General features: G+C 44.7%; 2 protein-coding genes across 3 annotated transcripts; one reads left to right on the top strand and one right to left on the bottom strand.

Annotated features, from left to right (window-relative positions):
- Positions 1 to 109: 109 nt before the first annotated feature.
- SAMD15 (sterile alpha motif domain containing 15) lies at positions 110 to 3704 on the bottom strand. Its single transcript, XM_030950048.1, has 3 exons — positions 3483 to 3704; positions 3240 to 3338; positions 110 to 1276 (listed from the first exon to the last, which is right to left on the bottom strand). Exons 1-3 carry the CDS (start codon positions 3702 to 3704, stop codon positions 1010 to 1012), a joined length of 588 nt encoding a protein of 195 aa, XP_030805908.1. The 3' UTR covers positions 110 to 1009.
- Positions 3705 to 3838: 134 nt separating this feature from the next.
- On the top strand, positions 3839 to 12776 carry TMED8 (transmembrane p24 trafficking protein family member 8). 2 transcript variants are annotated; one of them, XM_030948804.1, is made up of 6 exons: positions 3842 to 4026; positions 5083 to 5161; positions 7453 to 7582; positions 8491 to 8629; positions 8896 to 9195; positions 10370 to 12776. In XM_030948804.1, exons 1-6 carry the CDS (start codon positions 3948 to 3950, stop codon positions 10585 to 10587), a joined length of 945 nt encoding a protein of 314 aa, XP_030804664.1. In that variant the 5' UTR covers positions 3842 to 3947; the 3' UTR covers positions 10588 to 12776. The 2 variants fall into 2 exon arrangements, with proteins under 2 accessions (XP_030804663.1, XP_030804664.1); XM_030948803.1 differs by lacking the exon at positions 5083 to 5161 and having other exon boundaries at positions 3839 to 4026.
- The last annotated feature ends 4390 nt before the right edge of the window (positions 12777 to 17166 follow it).

Below are 17166 nucleotides of genomic sequence, written 5' to 3'. Positions count from 1 at the left end.
ATGTTTCGATTGCAGCTTCAATACAGAACTGAATTACAAAACCAAATTACAGTTATTTTGTAGTGGCTGCAGCTTTGGTGTAAAAAACTAAACAGGATCAGGCCCAGTCTTTTTTTTATTTTTTTATTCCCCATGAGGGATCTTGAGAAAGCCATTGAATCCTGACAACATACTAATGATTTAGTCAGGAGCGCTCTTTCTGTTGAGCCAGGCCTTCATGAGCACTTCTACTTCCTTGCTAGTGATAATGCACCCCACTCTCACCACCACAGACTATATGATATGTCCTTCAAGGAAAAAGCAGGTAACTGGATACTCTGTCCAAATCCACCCAGGACAAAGCAATTTTTATTCCCTAAATTCTCTAGTTCAGTATTCTTTTGTACTTTCTGCCACCATCTATCATGCGTTACAGTACTGTTTACCATGATAAAACACTGCCTGCCTGGTCTTGCCTCACAGGAAATAATTTCTGTGGCCAAGGATTAGTTATGCATGTTGCACCTAGACCCCCTGCTTAATTCTGATTGCTGAGAGCAGCTGTTGCCACACCAGTACACCAGTTATAGTATATGCCATTTATCTTACATCTGGGTTTCAGAGCAAGCCCAGTCTGCACACACTGAAGCCTGGGAGAAATCTATTCACTTGAGCATCTGGGAAGTTCTTATCAATCACTTGTGCCTAAAATATGTCTATGATTGGTTTCTTTTGTATTTTTAAATCAACTGTGAAGCAGAAGTGAAAGACAGACAATGGTACAGTCTGATCCACAACCTCCAGTTCACTTAATTCCTGCAAGCACATGAAGTGTTGCAGAAAAGAGACAATGTGGGAATGGGTTTGGTGTAATAAAATGTCTAAGAGTTGCAGTGGCAGTGCAGTGCACAATTTTTTGTAATTGTGAAAAGGTGGAACTGTACCTCCTTGAACAATCTGCAAGGTAATAAGGGTACAGTCTGCTGTGGCTGCTGGGCTTCTTACAAAGGCAAAAGTGCAGTATGAGTCTCTAATTCTGCCTCTGCATGTCCTGTGATGCAGGGAGAGCATCCACTCCCTCCATGGCCTGGGATCCTTGCAAAGAAGGAGCTGTAGTATAGGGCTCCAGTCCTGCTTTTTGGATAAACTCTGAGAAAGTGAGGGCATCTGCTTTCTCTCCTGTTGGTGCCTTTCTCTCTAGGAACAGACCCATATTGTCTCTGTATGGGAGGGCAATGGATCTGCTGAAGAGAGGCTCCTCAATCCCCAGCAGCTCTCGCACGTGTCGTGAAATTTCCTGTAATACAAGAATACACCAGAAATTCTCATTTCTTAAACAAAGACAATAGGGCTACAGCTAAAACTATCCATTCCATGTCAGAGCAGCAGGAAAAAGAAGTGATATTCTGAATTTTGGTACAGTTTCGTGCTTGAAGTTGCAACATAAGGGGGATATGAATCCATAAGCTCCATGTGACACTGTTAAAGCAGTGCATATCTCCTTCTCTCCAGATTTACTATCAGGGATGGCATCACATCTGGTCTCCTGGTGGCATAAATATAGCTCTGCTTTCATCCTTGCACTTCAAGGACAACCAAGTTATGGATAAATGAACTGTAGTCTCTTCTGCTTAATGCAAAATCATCGCTGTTTGTTAAATTATAATGCAAATTACAATCTATGCAAAAGTGTAAAAAATAATTAGTGAAAAATCATATTGTTTATTTAGAAAATTATGAGTGTATGGTTGTCTGAGATGGCTGGACCTAGAACTGTGAGTGAGCAGAGCCTTACCATTGTTTTTGAAGCAACTTCTGAGAATTTAACTCTCTAATTTGATTGAAGTTTGAAAATACAATTTGCAAGGTTTTACTGATCTTTCACAGTATTTGCTCAAAACCCTCCCCCAACTTTAGCTTGACTCTGAATACTTTTTGTGATAACAAAAGAACACCAGACTCTTATCTTGAGTGCTTTTGATATTTAGAATACCAGTACAGTGGGATTAAAACCAGCAGTAATGTCACTTGTCTACGCTGCATAGCTTCCACATAATTGGCTGTGTAGTTGTCTACCAAACTGCCATTTCCCCTAAATTGCAAACAGTTTCCATCTCACTGAGCTGATGCTATCACTCCTATTTCTATAGCAACTGTATCAGTTTTCTCTGCTCACAGCCTTTCGTTTATATTTCTTGTTGGGAAATTGCGGTTTTAACTTTTCCCCTGCTCTAGTAGACACTTCCTGAAAGACCCAAAGGGCCTCATCCTGCAGAGCTCTGCGTACTTGGATTCTGTCAGAAAAAAGTTCTTTAAAACATAAATAACTGGCAGGATAGGGAATGACCTTTGAGAGTGTCTAGGTTCCACTGAAGTCTGTGAGATGTTCCCAATTTACCTGCAAGCTTTGGAAAACACTACTGGACAGTCTCACTTCCAAGCTTGTGGCAGTGTCCTGGCTGTCTCTTGTTTATCTAGAGGAATTTCAGTTCCAGCAAGAGGAAGAATGGGTCACAGTTGATATGTCTAACCCATGGCCTAGTATCACTCAGCAGCTGAACTAACACCACACATCATCCCTATATCCCAATACAAGGGTGAGGCTTACAAAGCCTGTAAAATTCTTCCACTTTTGGAAAGCACAAATGACTCTAGTCTCTATCTGATTGTACCAGAAATATTCGTGAAGGTTTGCTGTCTGAAAAACTTAGTGTTAAATTGATGCCTTTCTGTCAAAACAACAGGCAAAGTCATGGCACTAGTTCCTGTTTTTACTGGCATATTTAGTTTCAAACAAACGGTTAAGATTGTGCAGCCAGACAGAACTGTGGTGAAATTGCATTTTGGTATTCTAGAATAAAATAGTGTTAATAGTCTAGTCACTGGAGCATAGAGCTTCTTCCTTCTTCTTGGTTTGAACTTCTACCTGAGCCTTCTGGCAAAAGCAACTTCAGATTTTGATGCAAAACAGATGATTTGGTTCTGTAAATGCAGTCCCTCTGTGGTTTCCACTAGGGAAGGGAAAGAGGGTAATGAAATTTAAGTAAAGTTGTTGATTTTCTGAACTTTTAGGAAGCTTTGGAAGGCCAGACTGTAGCCCTGAAATTCAGCCTTAACTATCAGTGATTGTTAAAGAAAATATATAGGTTTGAAAGGAAAAAGATCAATTACATGTTCATGAAATGAGGAAGAGACAGAGCTCCTGTTTGTGTCCACCAGAGCCTAAAAGAAGGAAATAAAACCGAGCGGCCCTTTTGCACCTGCATGTGGCCGAAGTCCGTGACGCCCATGGCGGGCAGGTTGGAGCAGTTCGCGTGGATGAGACGGCGGCCGCTGACGCCGTTGGCCCTGAAGCATTCCTGGGCAGGGAAGCGGAGGGAAAGGCTGATCGCCCTCTGCCACTGCCGCCCCCCTGCCGCTCTCACACGCACACCGAGCTCAGCGCCACCGCTCCAGGCGGCGCCGAGGGCGGGGGTTTCCCGCCCGGGCCGCCGGCCCCGCACCTGGTACTGGGGGAAGCCGAGCTGCGCCACCCACTCGGCCACTTCCTCGGCGCTCCAGGTCAGGAAGGGGCAGACGGCCCGCGGTTCCCCCGCGCCCTCGGCCTCAGGCTGCGGCCCTTCAGCCACTCCAGTCCCCGCGGGACCCGGGCGCGGCTCCACCGGCCCCATCCCCGGCCGCCGCGGCAGCGCGTCCTTCCGGGACCCCGTTACCTTGGCAACCATCGCTTCCTGGAGGTGCGCCCCCTTCTCCCTTCCGCCACCCCCTCCCTGCTGTCAGCCTGCAACACCGCCCGCGCCCCGCGGCTCTGCAGAACTAAATGTTGATTGGCTGCGTTGTCGAGAGGGGAAGCTGAGGGATGAGCACCGCGGCGCCACCATCTCTCCGCGGCCCGGCTCTCACGCACTCGCTCGGGTGTTTCCGTCTCCCGCGCTCGGGTGTTTCCGGCCGCCCGCCGAGCCGTGCCCATGTCGGACGCGCTCTCCGCCGCCGCCGGCTGCCGCTGCGAGCCCCCGAGCGGCGACACCACGTCCCGGGGCCCCGCAGGTACGGGCCGGGCCGGGCCGGGCTGGGCTGGGCATGGCTGGGCTGGGCAGGGCTGGGGGCAGCCCGGCGACGCGTGTTTGCTGGGCTAACTAACACGGAGCCGACTGTCCCCCGTGTTACGGGGAGAGTCTCCTTTACGCGGTGGTTCGCTCGTTTCTGCCGGTGGAGCCGTGCAGGGGCGGCAGCTCCTCCCTGCGGGGACGGCGCGGTCCCGCTGCGGACAGCGGCGGCCCGGGTGCCGAGCGGAGAGAGGCGCGCTGCGGGCTCTCCCCTGCTCCGCTGCCGCTCGGGCACCCGGAGCTGCAGCAGGAGCTCCTCCCGGTGCAGCGGGAAGAGCGAGCACTGATGGAGGTCTGTGCTTTCCCCGGTGACAGAGGGCCCGTGTAGCCGGGAGCCGGGCTGTGCTGCGTGCCCCCGGGCTGGAGCTGGCTCCTTCCCGCCCTGACTCCTGGGAATGGCCAGGAGAAGCTCCGAGGGGCATCAGCAACCTGCAAAAGCTGGAACTTGTCCGTGCCCCGTTCACTGCCTAACACCATCGGAGAGCAGGGCTGTGAATGCACTGTGTACCGCAGTCGTATGGGACAGAGCTTTCCCTGAGTTCAGGAGACTCGGGGAAGAGCAGGAGCCATGGTCCTTTTAGCCCCGACCTCGGAATTTCCATCTCGTCAGTGCCCTTTGTGAACTGCTGCACGATCGCTTTTTCCAGGGCTTTGTCAGCTCAGCTTTACATGATGAAATTTGGCCTTGTTCTGTCCTTCTAAAGCTAGGATTAGTAGTTCCTGAATGAACCCTGCTTCTGAGAACGGCTTTACATCAAAAACATGCCAAGGTTTTTGTTCTCCCTTTCCTAGGGTTGAGGCCATTAAAAATCTTTGTTCCACAAGGTTCTAGATACAGCTCATAACACGAAAAACTGGTTGGCACAGGTCTTTGTTCCACAGCTGTGTGACCTTGTCAGTGTCTGAGTGCTGGCTGCAGGGGTTTTTTTTCCTGTTAGTGTATTACAAACACCAACATTTATTTCACCTTCTCTTGCTATATTCTGTTTGTTGCTAGAAAATGAAGACTCAGCCCAAAAGCCAGAGCCTGCAGATCAGCTAGTTGATTCTTTGGAGTCCAGTACTTCACAGAGCGGGTAGGAAAACCTTTTTGTGTGTTGTGGCCCACATGCATGACAGTGTGTTTCACTCCTGTGACCTCTTCTGTATGGCAGTTTGTTCTGTGCAGGTAAAAAGAAGGGCCTGGAGACTGAATGGTCTGCTTTGGGACGGTATATACCAGAATCAGTATGGGAGGGCCTGTTCTTACAGGCTTTAAGGTTGTTTAAAGCTTGTGAAATGTAGTTCATGGCTCAGCTATTCAAATCACACAGTCATTCAGCTTGAAATGAACCCTGTGTGGTTTTATAATCCGTTATAACAGGTAGTACATTTTCAGGGGGAAATTTTCTGTATCCTGTCTGGAGGATACTTTAATAATTGAGCATGCCTACTGTCTGTAAATCTGGCGGAAGCTGTGCAATAAAATACCTTTTACTATTTTCTTGACAACATTTTGGCTTTTTTCTTCATTGTTTGCTTTCTGTGTCTCTCCATGAATCCTGCTGATCAACCCTGTTATCAGATGTTTGGCTTGTTGGTACCGGCTGGGCATGTTGTGTTTGTGGCCAAGTAATTTAATTGGCTACAAGCATTAACACTATGCAGTGCAGTTTCATTTGCCATTATACATTTGTTGCACAGGATACAATTTCAGAAATGTGTGAGTTAATTACAGTAGGTAAACCACAGCTTCATCAAAAAATGCAAAAATCCAGGAAAAAAAGAACCCACATCAAACCACCCTTCTTACCAAAACAGCAGTTTGATGCCATCTTGATGTTGCTGACATCTCTATCAGACTTCCTGACTATAAATGAGTTCTTCCATCTTTTTATTATATCCTCTAATTTTCTTTAAAGAGATTAATACAGACCGTGAGCAAAATAGCCAAAGTAGATGATAGGTACTTGTGAACATTACCTATTAAATTTGTCTTAATTTAGATCTTCTTTGAAAGGGATGGAGATGGTCCAAAAGGTTTGTGTGAGAAGGAATCAGCTGAACTGTCTTTGTAAGTCTGCCTGTAAAGCTTGTGTAGCTCTTCCTAATTTTTCAGTGAGACTCTTAGGTATCAGTGATATGTATCTAGAGAAAAAATTCCCAACCTGTAGCCTCCTGTGTTGATGGAGAGCTTTTTGAGCAGATAAGTGCACCTATGGTAGCAAATGACCAAATAGCCCATCTAGGTGTGTTCATGCAACAGCTAAACTGAAATGCAAATAGGCTGGAAAGCGATACACAGAAGTCCAAGAATTCTTCCTTTAAAAAATTGTTCCCACTGAGTATCCTTCTTATCTTGTCCATCTGCTGCCATTTTGTGAACCTGCTATTCATCTTGAGTCGTTCTTACAGACCTTCTGGTCTATTGTGCCAATTCTAGGAAAGGAAACCACACTGTTGAGAGAATGTAAGTAAAAAATGGCTTTGTTTCTGGATAAATTCTGTACTGCCATAGGAGTAACAATTTGAAAACAAAAGCCACATTTGCCCTGTTCAAGTCTTCTTTGTGGATGCAGAATGTGTCAGGACACTCTTCTGGCATCTGAGTTCATTTAGGATTATAAGTCTATCTATAGACAACATGCAGCAATTTAAAAATATAATTTAGAAGAAAACCCCCAACAGAGAATAAATGCCAGAGATGTTTCCTTTCTTGCCCATTCTTTTCCTGCTGTGTACCATTCTTATTGTTTTAGCATGTTCATTTTCTTTTGTTACAGTGCAGTACTCAGACCTCTTTGCTTAAGTTGTTGTGCTGCCCATTGTATGTCTTACTGCTTGCTTATCTGTGGGGTGTATTTGGACATGGCAGAGAGACACTTGGGTGCTCCCTGTATCTGTTGGGATTGCTAGTAGGAAAGGCATAACAGACCACTTAAATAGATGGCATTGTCAGGATGGCTGTCAAAATTGTTCTGAATTCTTTCACTGATCCAGTTGACCTCTGAGGCAGTATGCAGATGCCATGCAGTAGCTGGCATAAAAGTTGTCCTTTCTTGGGCAGAAAAGTTGCTACTGATGTCTGTCTTTAGTGTAGTGTTGGTGAGCCAACGTGCTATGGGGTGAGTGCAGTGAATTTCTGCCATCTAAAGGATGGTAAATATGGAGTATCCCTTGGAAGTTGCTCCCCCTGGTTCACATGAAAAGTAATCATGCAGAGATGGCAGGTCTGGGGTGGGCAGGGGTTCTTTGTCCAGTTGGCAGGTGCTGACCACAGAAGCTCGTTCCTTCAGCTCATTTGAATTTGAGTTCCAGAGCAGTGATTCCTCTGCTGGCTGTGCCCTGGGTGCAAGTGCTGACTTGTACTGCTCTCTTCCTCCAAAAGGTCACAGGCTGGGGTGCACCTGAGTGCCGAGACAACAGAGCATTTGAAGGAAGAAATTGGCACTCTGGGGGATCAGAACGTGGCTGTACTAGAAGAGAAGCTGCCTGACCAAATCCAATCTCTCAAAAAGGTAGATGGATGTTTCTTGTGTCTGAGAATGAAGACAGAAGTGCAGCAACAGTTCTCCCACTCTACTACTATGCTTGCCTCTGTGGGACTGAGGCTCTAAGGGTTGTGATAAGATAAAAGTAGTATTAACATAGATTCAGTTACATTTTTTCCTATACATTAGTGGGAGATAAATGGTATCAGTCTAATTTGCAAAATCCCTCTTTTGTCTTCAGCTAGTCCTTGCTTCCTTGCTCACCGAGGCTTCAAGGTAATTGTTACCTTCTGCTCTTATCTGGTGCTTCTGGAAATTCCATTCTTGTGGATTTATGGAAGAGGGAACTGAAATCCCTTGTTTCTTATTGTGAGCAGCAAATTTGTTTGCCCTACAGATAGAATCAGGGAAACCTGTACAAGTGACACCAAGTTCAGGACCTGTGAGTTTGCATATATGAGAAGAGAGTGAATCAGATGGATTTGTAACTAGGATGCAGCCATGGCAGTTTGATTGTGGCTGTAGTCTAGAGCACACAGAGCTGAAAGGCTCTCCCTAGAGAGATTGTTTGTTGTGAATTTTTTCCAAGAATAATTGGCTAAATTTTTAAGGCTGCTGCTGTGTTGAGAAGTGACAATTAACTCTGATGCAAGTGCAAAAATGTGCCGGCCCAGGACTCCCTGGGAGACCAAGGGAAGTGAAATTTGTGCCACTAATGCAGCATTTCACTTCAAAGTTCATGACTTTGGTGCAGTGGGGGAAACAAATAACTGAGAGGTGTCTCAGAGCTAGCCTACACTAGTAATAGAAGGTTCTGCAGGTCTGACTTGATCTCATAAAGATGCCTGAGTTACTAATGAGTTGTTTCAAATCTAGGCAGAGACTTTTTAACCAGGGTGATCTTTGTGACAATGTTTTTTATGTGCTTTGTGCAGGAAGCTGTTCGATTAACCAGCTACCATGTACCTCAGGGAGTAGGGGATATAGTCATGATTCAGTCAGATCACACTGGTGCTGTAGATATCCTTTCAGCTGAGCTGGAGACTGCAGACCTCCTTGGGGAGCAGAGAAAAGGTGAGTCCTGGAGGCAGAACTTTCGTTTGGGTAATTTTTTAAGTGCCTGCCCTGACTAGAAGAGCAGAGATTGTCCTGGAGATACTTCTAATTCAGGCTGGAAATTTGGGCTCCTGGCTAGTGAGTGGAAAAACTTCACATCTGGGGCTTTTGGGAGCAGGCTCCAGAATGCAGGCCCCTTACCAGAAATAGCTTCACTGTTTTCAGGTAATAGTTTGTCAGTGGTGAAAAGTGATGTAAGCCTGTGAACTTCTCCCTTGTCTCAGCTCAGCCTCCACCTCTGGCTGCACCCACCATGTGGACCACTGAGAAGATGAAGGAATTCAAAGCCAAGGTGGGGAAGGAGAAGAATGGCCGGATGGTGGTGAAGCGAGGTGAGGTGGTGACAGTCCGAGTGCCAACCCATCCTGACGGGAAATGCATTTGCTGGGAGTTTGCTACGGATGACTACGACATTGGGTTTGGAGTCTACTTTGACTGGACCACAGTTACTAGCACTGCCATTACTGTTCAGGTCAGTGAATCCAGTGATGAGGAGGATGAAGACGAGGATGAGGAAATTGAAGGTTAGTGCAGATCTTTTAAAGGTTAATTTGTGTTGCTTGTTGCCATGCTGCTCAGCGTATCTGTGAGATGCTACAATTTCCATCTACTTTGTTTAGTCAGCCCATTTGCTATCTCCGCAGCCTACTGAGTTCTTGGTTAGAGTGATAAGAAAGCATTTGGTCCTTCCTGCTTTAGCATATGTCAATGGCTGTCCTCTCCAAGAGCATTCTTAAAATTGAACACATGGAAAAATAAAACCAGAATTCGCTCAGTGAATTTCTAGATGATAAAAAGGTTGAAGTCTGAAATTTTAACCTGACTGTTTTTGTTAGATTCTCAGACTGAGAAATTTCTGGTGGTGAGTGGAGGCAAGAAGATTTTATTTTGGGGTGTTGGTTTTTTGGGGTTTTTGTTTGGGGTTTCTGTGTTGTTTTTTGTTTGCTTGGGTTTTTTGTTTTTTGCTTGTTTGGTTTTTTTGGTTTTGTTTTTGCTGGTTTTTTGGGGGGTTGGTGTTTTTTGTTGTTTTGTTTGTTTGGGGGGGATTTCTTTTTGGTTTTTTTCTTGTTTTCTTTTTTTCTCCATTATATCAGTAGCTCCTTCTGACTGTAATTGAAATGTTTGCTACCTGTGTCACTGTACTTGGGAAACACACAGTAACATTGCTTGTTCTGTGGCTTCAGTGTGTGTGTGATCAGTGTATCTGGGAGGTTCGTGTCTGAATTTTGCAGGCCCTTTAATCAGGGGTAGGTTCTTTTATGACGAATCCTCTTGGAGAAGTGAATTGAGGACATAGACACTAGGTAACATAGACACTACAACGTAACAGCTAAGAGCTTTCCCGCCTCTCTCTGCTTCAAGTCTATATCACAAGACTGCTGTTGCGTGCATGAAAGCAATGAGGTATCTGAAAGGTGTCTAAGCTAAAAAAGAGAGGAGACGGCTGGTGGGCTAGTAAATACTGTCCCATCCGTATTCCCAAGAGAACTGGTTCTTGGTATGACCTTTGTTATGATAAAGAAGGCTGGACTTTGTGGGAATTATTTGCAGAAAGGTTGGAGGAGATGCTCTGGGTAATGCCATCACCGTTACCCTTCCGTATAGCTGCATGTCTGTGCTGTGTTCTGGTCTTGTTGGTCTTTTTCTGGATCATCAGGTGGTTCTGCCCTACTTACTTGTCTCCTCTCTGCCATTCAGGACTGTCCCCTGTGGGTGATGTGGAGCGTGGTTCCAAAAGCTACCTGCGGAACCGCTATGGAGAGGTGATGCCCGTGTACCGCAGGAACAGCCATCGGGAGGTACAGGCGGGCAGCCACGAGTACCCGGGCGAGGGCATCTACCTGCTGAAGTTCGATAACTCCTACTCTCTGCTCCGCAATAAGACTCTGTTCTTTCATGTCTACTACACTAGCTGAAGAAGAGGGAAGGGGCAAGGATGGCAGGCAGGTGATGGTGAGTGTAGCAGGCTGCCACCCAGCCCTGGTACTGCCTGACGGGCACTGCTGTGTGACAGAACCGCGGCGCAGTTCTGCCAGCTCTCCTTTGGACATGAACTGGTTTCTCCCCACACCCTTCTTCCCCACTGTCTCAGGGGAGAAAGGTAGCTGTGACTGCCTGGTTGTTCACAGGCAGCTGCTCTTTCTCTAAAACTTTGGGAGGTCTGCTCCATGCAGGCATTGGGCTGGGCCTTCAAGTCACAGCTGGCAATTGCCCAGAACCCACGTTCAGGTGGTTGTGGTTCTGATCTGTTGTGCTGGTACAAAATGAAGTGAAAATAATGTTACTGTTTTGTGAATAACTTTTCCAACTCTCCTGCTGCATCTGCATCGCTAGAGGGCAGCTGTTAGCTTCAGTGAGCCAGAAGCACAGCTGGCTTGTCACTTAGCCAGGGTAACCCCACCACCTACCATCGCTACAGTCACCAGCAGTCGATGCTTCCTTCACTCACACGAGTGGCTGGGAGTGCAGCTGGCCAGCAGCAGCCCATGCTGCAGTGGCTTGGCAGTGCTACAACAGGTGGGCCCCAAATAGCAGTCACAGCTCATGTTTGAGCAGGGGGTGAGAGCAGGGTGCACACCTCGTAGTCCATAGGAAGGCCTTTCTACAGATTAAGAATTGAATGTTATATCTGTTGATTGTAGGCATATGTAGATCATTAAAACCTCAGTGATTACCAGAAGTTTTTCTGTAATCCAGATGTGAAGCAGAGGACATTACTTACTGCCATGCTGAATGAATACAAAATGGTTGGAATACAACCAATAAATATACAGGAAATGTTTCTTATTAGCAGGATGGTGGTTCACTGGTATTGCAACTGTATGTAGCAAGGGAAAGGCTCCTGGAGAAATGCAGTTTGTCAGCTGCTATTACTGTTGCAAAGGTACTGTTAGGAAGTTCCTTGGCATATTTTGGTGACTAGTGATGGTATTAGTTACCACCTTAAGTAGTGGCTGAGTTGAAAAGGAGAAGTTAATCCATCAGAGATGAATTTTAAAACATGTTTATTTGTAGCTGTTGTTTATTTTAATACTTTTAACTTGAAATCATTCTCTTTTCTAAGAATACTGCTGTATTTACATTTTGATACCTCTTTGCAGAGACACAAAATGACTTTCCATGGTGATACTAGAAAAATTCTGAGTTTTATTTTTAAATTGTCCAGGTAAAGCACCTCTACTTGGTCCATTCCTTCTATTGAGAGGAAATGATGGACAGAATTATTTGGGGTAGTTAAAGCCAAAGATTTTGCTCTCATAGGAGGGCTGCCTATTTCCTATTAAGGGTATATTGTAATGCTGTACAATTTGCTCTATATTCAAGCTTACTTTGAAGTATCTCTGCTTACTGATTCGCTGCTCCAGAGCACTTAGTAGGTCAAAATGGTAAGAGAGGAATCCGTCACTTTACAATAGAGCAGTCCAAGGTGGGAGCAGGAGGAGTGGAAATTGGAAGAGCCCTGCTTGGAGCACAGTTGCTTTCTGGGGGAGTGGGCAAGGAGCAGAGTTATTGCTGCTTTGGGCCCTGAGACAGGGAGAAAACAGCCACCTTTCTCAAAAGAGAGAGTGTATTCACCAGAGTGGAGGGGAACTGCAGAGCTGCTTTATTCAAGCAGGTCAAGTACAGGGAGACAGAATAGTAGGGCTTGGTATCTGTCAGAGCAAGATGCCCTTTCAATTAGCAGCTTGGAGAGGGCTATTCCTTCCTTTAACCTCTCATGGATGAAATGAAGAATAATCCTATGGCCTTTCTACAGCACTTGAATCAGGCCTGAGCAATTTAGGTAAGGTGTTTGGTTTTTTTTTCAACCTTTGTCTATCAAGTTCCTAGATAATCCTGATGGAGTGACACACTTCACTTCTAACAGAGAAGTAGTAGTATGTTTGCTGATATAAAACATCAATTTAACAACGTTTCATAGTTGGTGTGTTTTGTATAGACTAGGGAATGAGAGGCTGGAGAGCAGCACTGCAGAAAGGGACCAGGGGGTCCTGGTCACTGGCAAGTTGAACCTGAGCCAGCAGTGCCCTGGCAGCCACGAGGGCCAGCCCTGTCCTGGGTGCATCAGGCACAATAACACAGCCAGGCAAGGGAGGGAATTGTCCTGCTCTGCTCTGCACTGGGGCAGCCTCACCTCCAGTGCTGGGGGCAGATTTGTGTGCCACAATATAAAAAAGACATTAAGCCATTGAAGACCATCCAAAGGAGGGCCACAAGGATGGTGAAGGGTCTGGAGGGGAAGCCATAGGAGGAGTGGCTGAGGTCACTGGGTCTATTCAGGCTGGAGAAAAGGAGACTGAGAGGAGGTCTCATTGCAGTTACAGCTTCCTCACGAGAGGCAGGCACAGCACTGATCTCTTCAATCTTGTGACCAGTGACAGGACTCAAGGAAATGGCATGAAGCTGAGTCAGGGGAGGTTTAGGGTATAAGGAAAAGGTTTTTCACCCAGATGGTGGTTGAACACTGGAACAGGCTCCCCAGGGAAGTGATCGCAGCACCAAGCCTGACAGAATTCAAGGAGTGTTTGCACAACACTCTCAGGCACATGTCCTGATTGTTGGGGTGTCCTGAGACAGGAGCTGGACTCAATGATTGTGATGGGCTTCTTCCAACTCAACATACTCTATGATTCTATGAACCTTTTGTACCGAGTCACTGGAAAACACCTTAAAACTATTTATGATCACACAGAAAACACTATGGGCCAATGCCAGAAGAAAAGTTGCACATAAAATACAGAAGTTGGTCATATCCCAGAGTAATACGATCAGCCACATACGTGTGTGGTCAATGCTAGGGTTCTTCAGGCTGTTCTGCAGCCTCTGGGAAAACCTGGTGGTGTTGAAACTCAGTGGTGAAGTTCTGCAGGACTGTTGAAGGAAATAAAAAACAGGAATTATATTTTTCTTAAAGGTTTCACTAGGTCGTTCCTTACATTATTTTTACATTGTTAATTTGGAAAAAATACTTTTGTTCATCACTTGATGCTTGTCAGGGAAGTGTTTTTGTCAAAGTGGGTACAAGCTTAAGTCAATCTGTGAACTTCAAATTGTCCAAATTCCAAGTTTGTGGAATTTCTCTTAAATCCATTACCTAAAAGACTGTATCAGATAGAATTTTACAGTAGAGGATTAGACGAATAATTTTCTTTGAACAGATGATGCAGGAAGTAAAAGATGCTAACAACAGGGAAATGGCAAGTTTATTTAGTAAATCCTTTAACAACACAAGCCAGTCTCTGAAAATAAGGTCAGTGCTGGAATTAACTGTCTCAAATTGTCAGGAGATGGGACTACACTTCTTTTCCAGCTTCAGTGGATCTTATGAGATAGAGGGAAAAGGGTCTGTAGCCTTACGAATTATGATCTATCTATCTGATACATACAATAATTCACATTCAGACAGAAATTTCAGAAATTCTCAAAAATCTGCAGGCTCTTCAGGCCTTTAGACTCAGAAAAGTGTTTAAATAACTGGTTTTAAGAAATGAGATTTTTTTTCATGGGTTGTTTTATAAAAGAAATTAACATGTCATTAAAAGTTTATTGAAACTGTCATTGCTAATAAAATCTGAGTTATTGAAACCTCCAGAAACACTCTAAACACAGTAACAGTTTCATTGTATTTTGTACAACTCTTCATACCCATATAGTAAATTCCTTAAAAAGCTGATAACCACGTCCAGCAGTAGCAGTTGAGCATTATGAAGACACTTCTGCAGCTCAGGCCACCCGAGTTACTCATCGCATTCTGCAATTGACAGTATTCTTTCATAATTTCATAATCTCCTTTCTGGTTTAAAGGAGAGTTGAGTTAAAAAAGCAGATCACAAGCAAGTAAATTTGGGGATTTTACCCCCCACTCTTTTTAAGTATTGGTTTGTGAATAATGAAAGTTGCTGATTAAAAATGTGACAAAGAGATTAATGAAGCATCATTCAGATGGCAGGCATCAGTCATGTCAGTCAGCTCACACACATATGGTACAAAACACTTGGACAGACAAGGCCTGTAAAGCAGGGCTGTGCCAGGACCATCAGAAAGGATGGTGACATGGCTGCAGCACACAACTGCAGTCTGTGGAGTACAGTATACCTGGGCTCAGGAAGCACTGCTTGTAGCAGGAACTGGAGCATGCCCAGCTCTCCCCACATGTTCTAAAGGCTGTTCAGGTCAGTGCTGTGATCCAGGTGTAACCCATCTCCTGCACACACAGCAACACAGGTACAGCACCCCAGCATGTGTAACCTGTCTCCCACACAACCCTGCACGTACAGCAGCCTGGTCTAGTTAAAGGTGTCCCTGCCTGTGGGAGAGCAATTGGAACTCGATATTCAAGGTCTTCTTCCAATCCAAACCATTCTATGATTTTATGAGTAAATGTGACAATAGTTTAACAAGACATGATGGCAAGTTATACTTGACTGTTCACTGCATAGAGGACAGGGTCAGACAAAACTGTCAGGGAGACCCTCTGCTGAGTTGTGAGGTTCAGAAAGGACCCCCTAATTTTTTAAACACCTTTCTCAAGGGGAATTTAGGTGTATCTGGGTCCAGACTTAGTCCCAGACTTGACAAGCAGCTTACATCTAAAGGATTATGTGCACAGTCAATCCTGTATCTCACTTAGCTGAGATTTCAAAGTTTTGTATGCTATTAAGCACTTGGTGAGAATTCCTGAGCAAGGAATCTCTCATCCTCAAGAAGGTAACCCTAAGATGGATCCCTAGTTGAGTGGAGATCCTGGGGCACAGCCTCCTGCCATGCAGGAGAGGGTAACAGGCCCTGGGCTGTCCACTATTTAGAGTAAGATGATTGACTTACAGTCATATTTCCATACAGGCTGTATTCTGGGTTTCCTTGTGCCCAACTGGCCCTAAGCTGTTGAGCAAGGCTTCTGGCCCTTAACTATTGTGTTCTTATCTGTCTTCTCAGAGTCCAGCTTAAGCCAGATACAATCTTCCTGCCCAGGTGGCTGGCTATTGCTCAAGCAGAAGTGGGAGGGGAAAGCACTCTGTCACCTGAGGCACTAAGGAGAAGAGGGAATAGACCCCTCAGTGTGACCACAATGTCAGCATTGCCCCACTCAGTGATTGCTGTTGGTCCTTGGCTGTGAGATCTGCAGAACCCTGTGTGTTTGTGCTTGTTAACATGTCATGTACTATTTGGCACCTACTCCACTTTCTAATTAGGATTTATTTCTGTTGAAGGGAACTCTGACCTGTATGTACATGAGATATTCCAGAATTGTGGATCCTCAGCTGCACAGCTTGTTGCATGCTAGTGGGTTATCTCCATTTAAAACTGCTGTGGTTTTGATCACAAAACCTGCCTTACAACCAGCTTTGATCACTTGCGGACACATAGATAGGATGTCCCAGTTTTCAAGCCATTAGTTAATGGTTTTTGTTAAGATAAATTGCACTGTAGATGGCAAACCTATTATTCAGTTCTTGTTTTCTGAAGTGTGGAGCAATCTTTAATAAGGCTGGGGCACTCTTTTGGAACTGTGTCCATCTACCTGGTCTCATTTCTTTTGGGACTTAAGCCCAAAAGCAGCATTGAATGTGGAATGTCATCCCAATAAGTATGTGCCCAGGCTGCAAATGCAGCCTGCCCACAGACAGGCCTGCTGCAGTGAAACTGAAAGTATTTGGTGTGTGTTGTTTCACTGCTTAAGTTTCCCAGAAGTATCCGGTATCTTTTATCAACACAAGGAATATTTAATCTTCAGGAAAGTTTCCCAGTTGTACAGGATAATTCTTCTTCTTCTTTATTTTCTTATATTTCCACATTATACAAGTATGTTGTTTCTCAGGTATTCAACTAGCGTTCATTATCAAAGTGACAACTTCTTTTTTGAAGGATACACAGTTTTTATTACTTTTCTGATAAATCAAATAGCTTGGCTATGTGGCTAGTGATTAACAGCAGCCATTCCTGCTCAATATCAAACCCGTAGTTGTTTCAAAGAAATAATCTTATTTTGCATGTGTATTTTTTTCAGTTTCGTATATTTCCTGGATCTGTACTCAATCTTGCTAGCTGGCTTAGGCAGTTATGGAAACCTTTCTTATTTAAATAGAGATCTTTGGAATTAGACCTTGGGTCCAGAAAGAAAAATAAAGTTAAAATGCAGTTGCACTTCAGAGAAGGAAATTAATCCTCAGGAAAGCAATTTTTTTGTTTCGGTGGAAGGAAGATTTCAAATAGGTTTTTAATATAGGTTTCCTTTCTCTCTAAATTGTCTCTAGAAATTCAGAAAGCTAAATCAAGGAAGAAGCTTCTTTTGCATTTTGGGTTTGCTTTTGTGAAAGCACAAAATTGTTTTCCATTTTGTTTTGAATATAATTTAGGTCTAAATAAAATTTACATGTTCAGTCAGAGATATATCTGACTGTATAAAAATTACCTTGGATAAGTATTTAGTTATAATAATGGTACTAATTTGTTGGACATTTTTAATGTCAGAGAAGGTAATAAACTCTCCATTG

This window comes from Camarhynchus parvulus, chromosome 5 (genome assembly GCF_901933205.1).
Source record: "Camarhynchus parvulus chromosome 5, STF_HiC, whole genome shotgun sequence".
In the NCBI taxonomy this organism is placed as follows: Eukaryota; Metazoa; Chordata; class Aves; order Passeriformes; family Thraupidae; genus Camarhynchus; species Camarhynchus parvulus.
The sequence above is the reverse complement of the archived record's forward strand: the minus strand, read 5'-3'. Positions and strand labels throughout refer to the sequence as shown.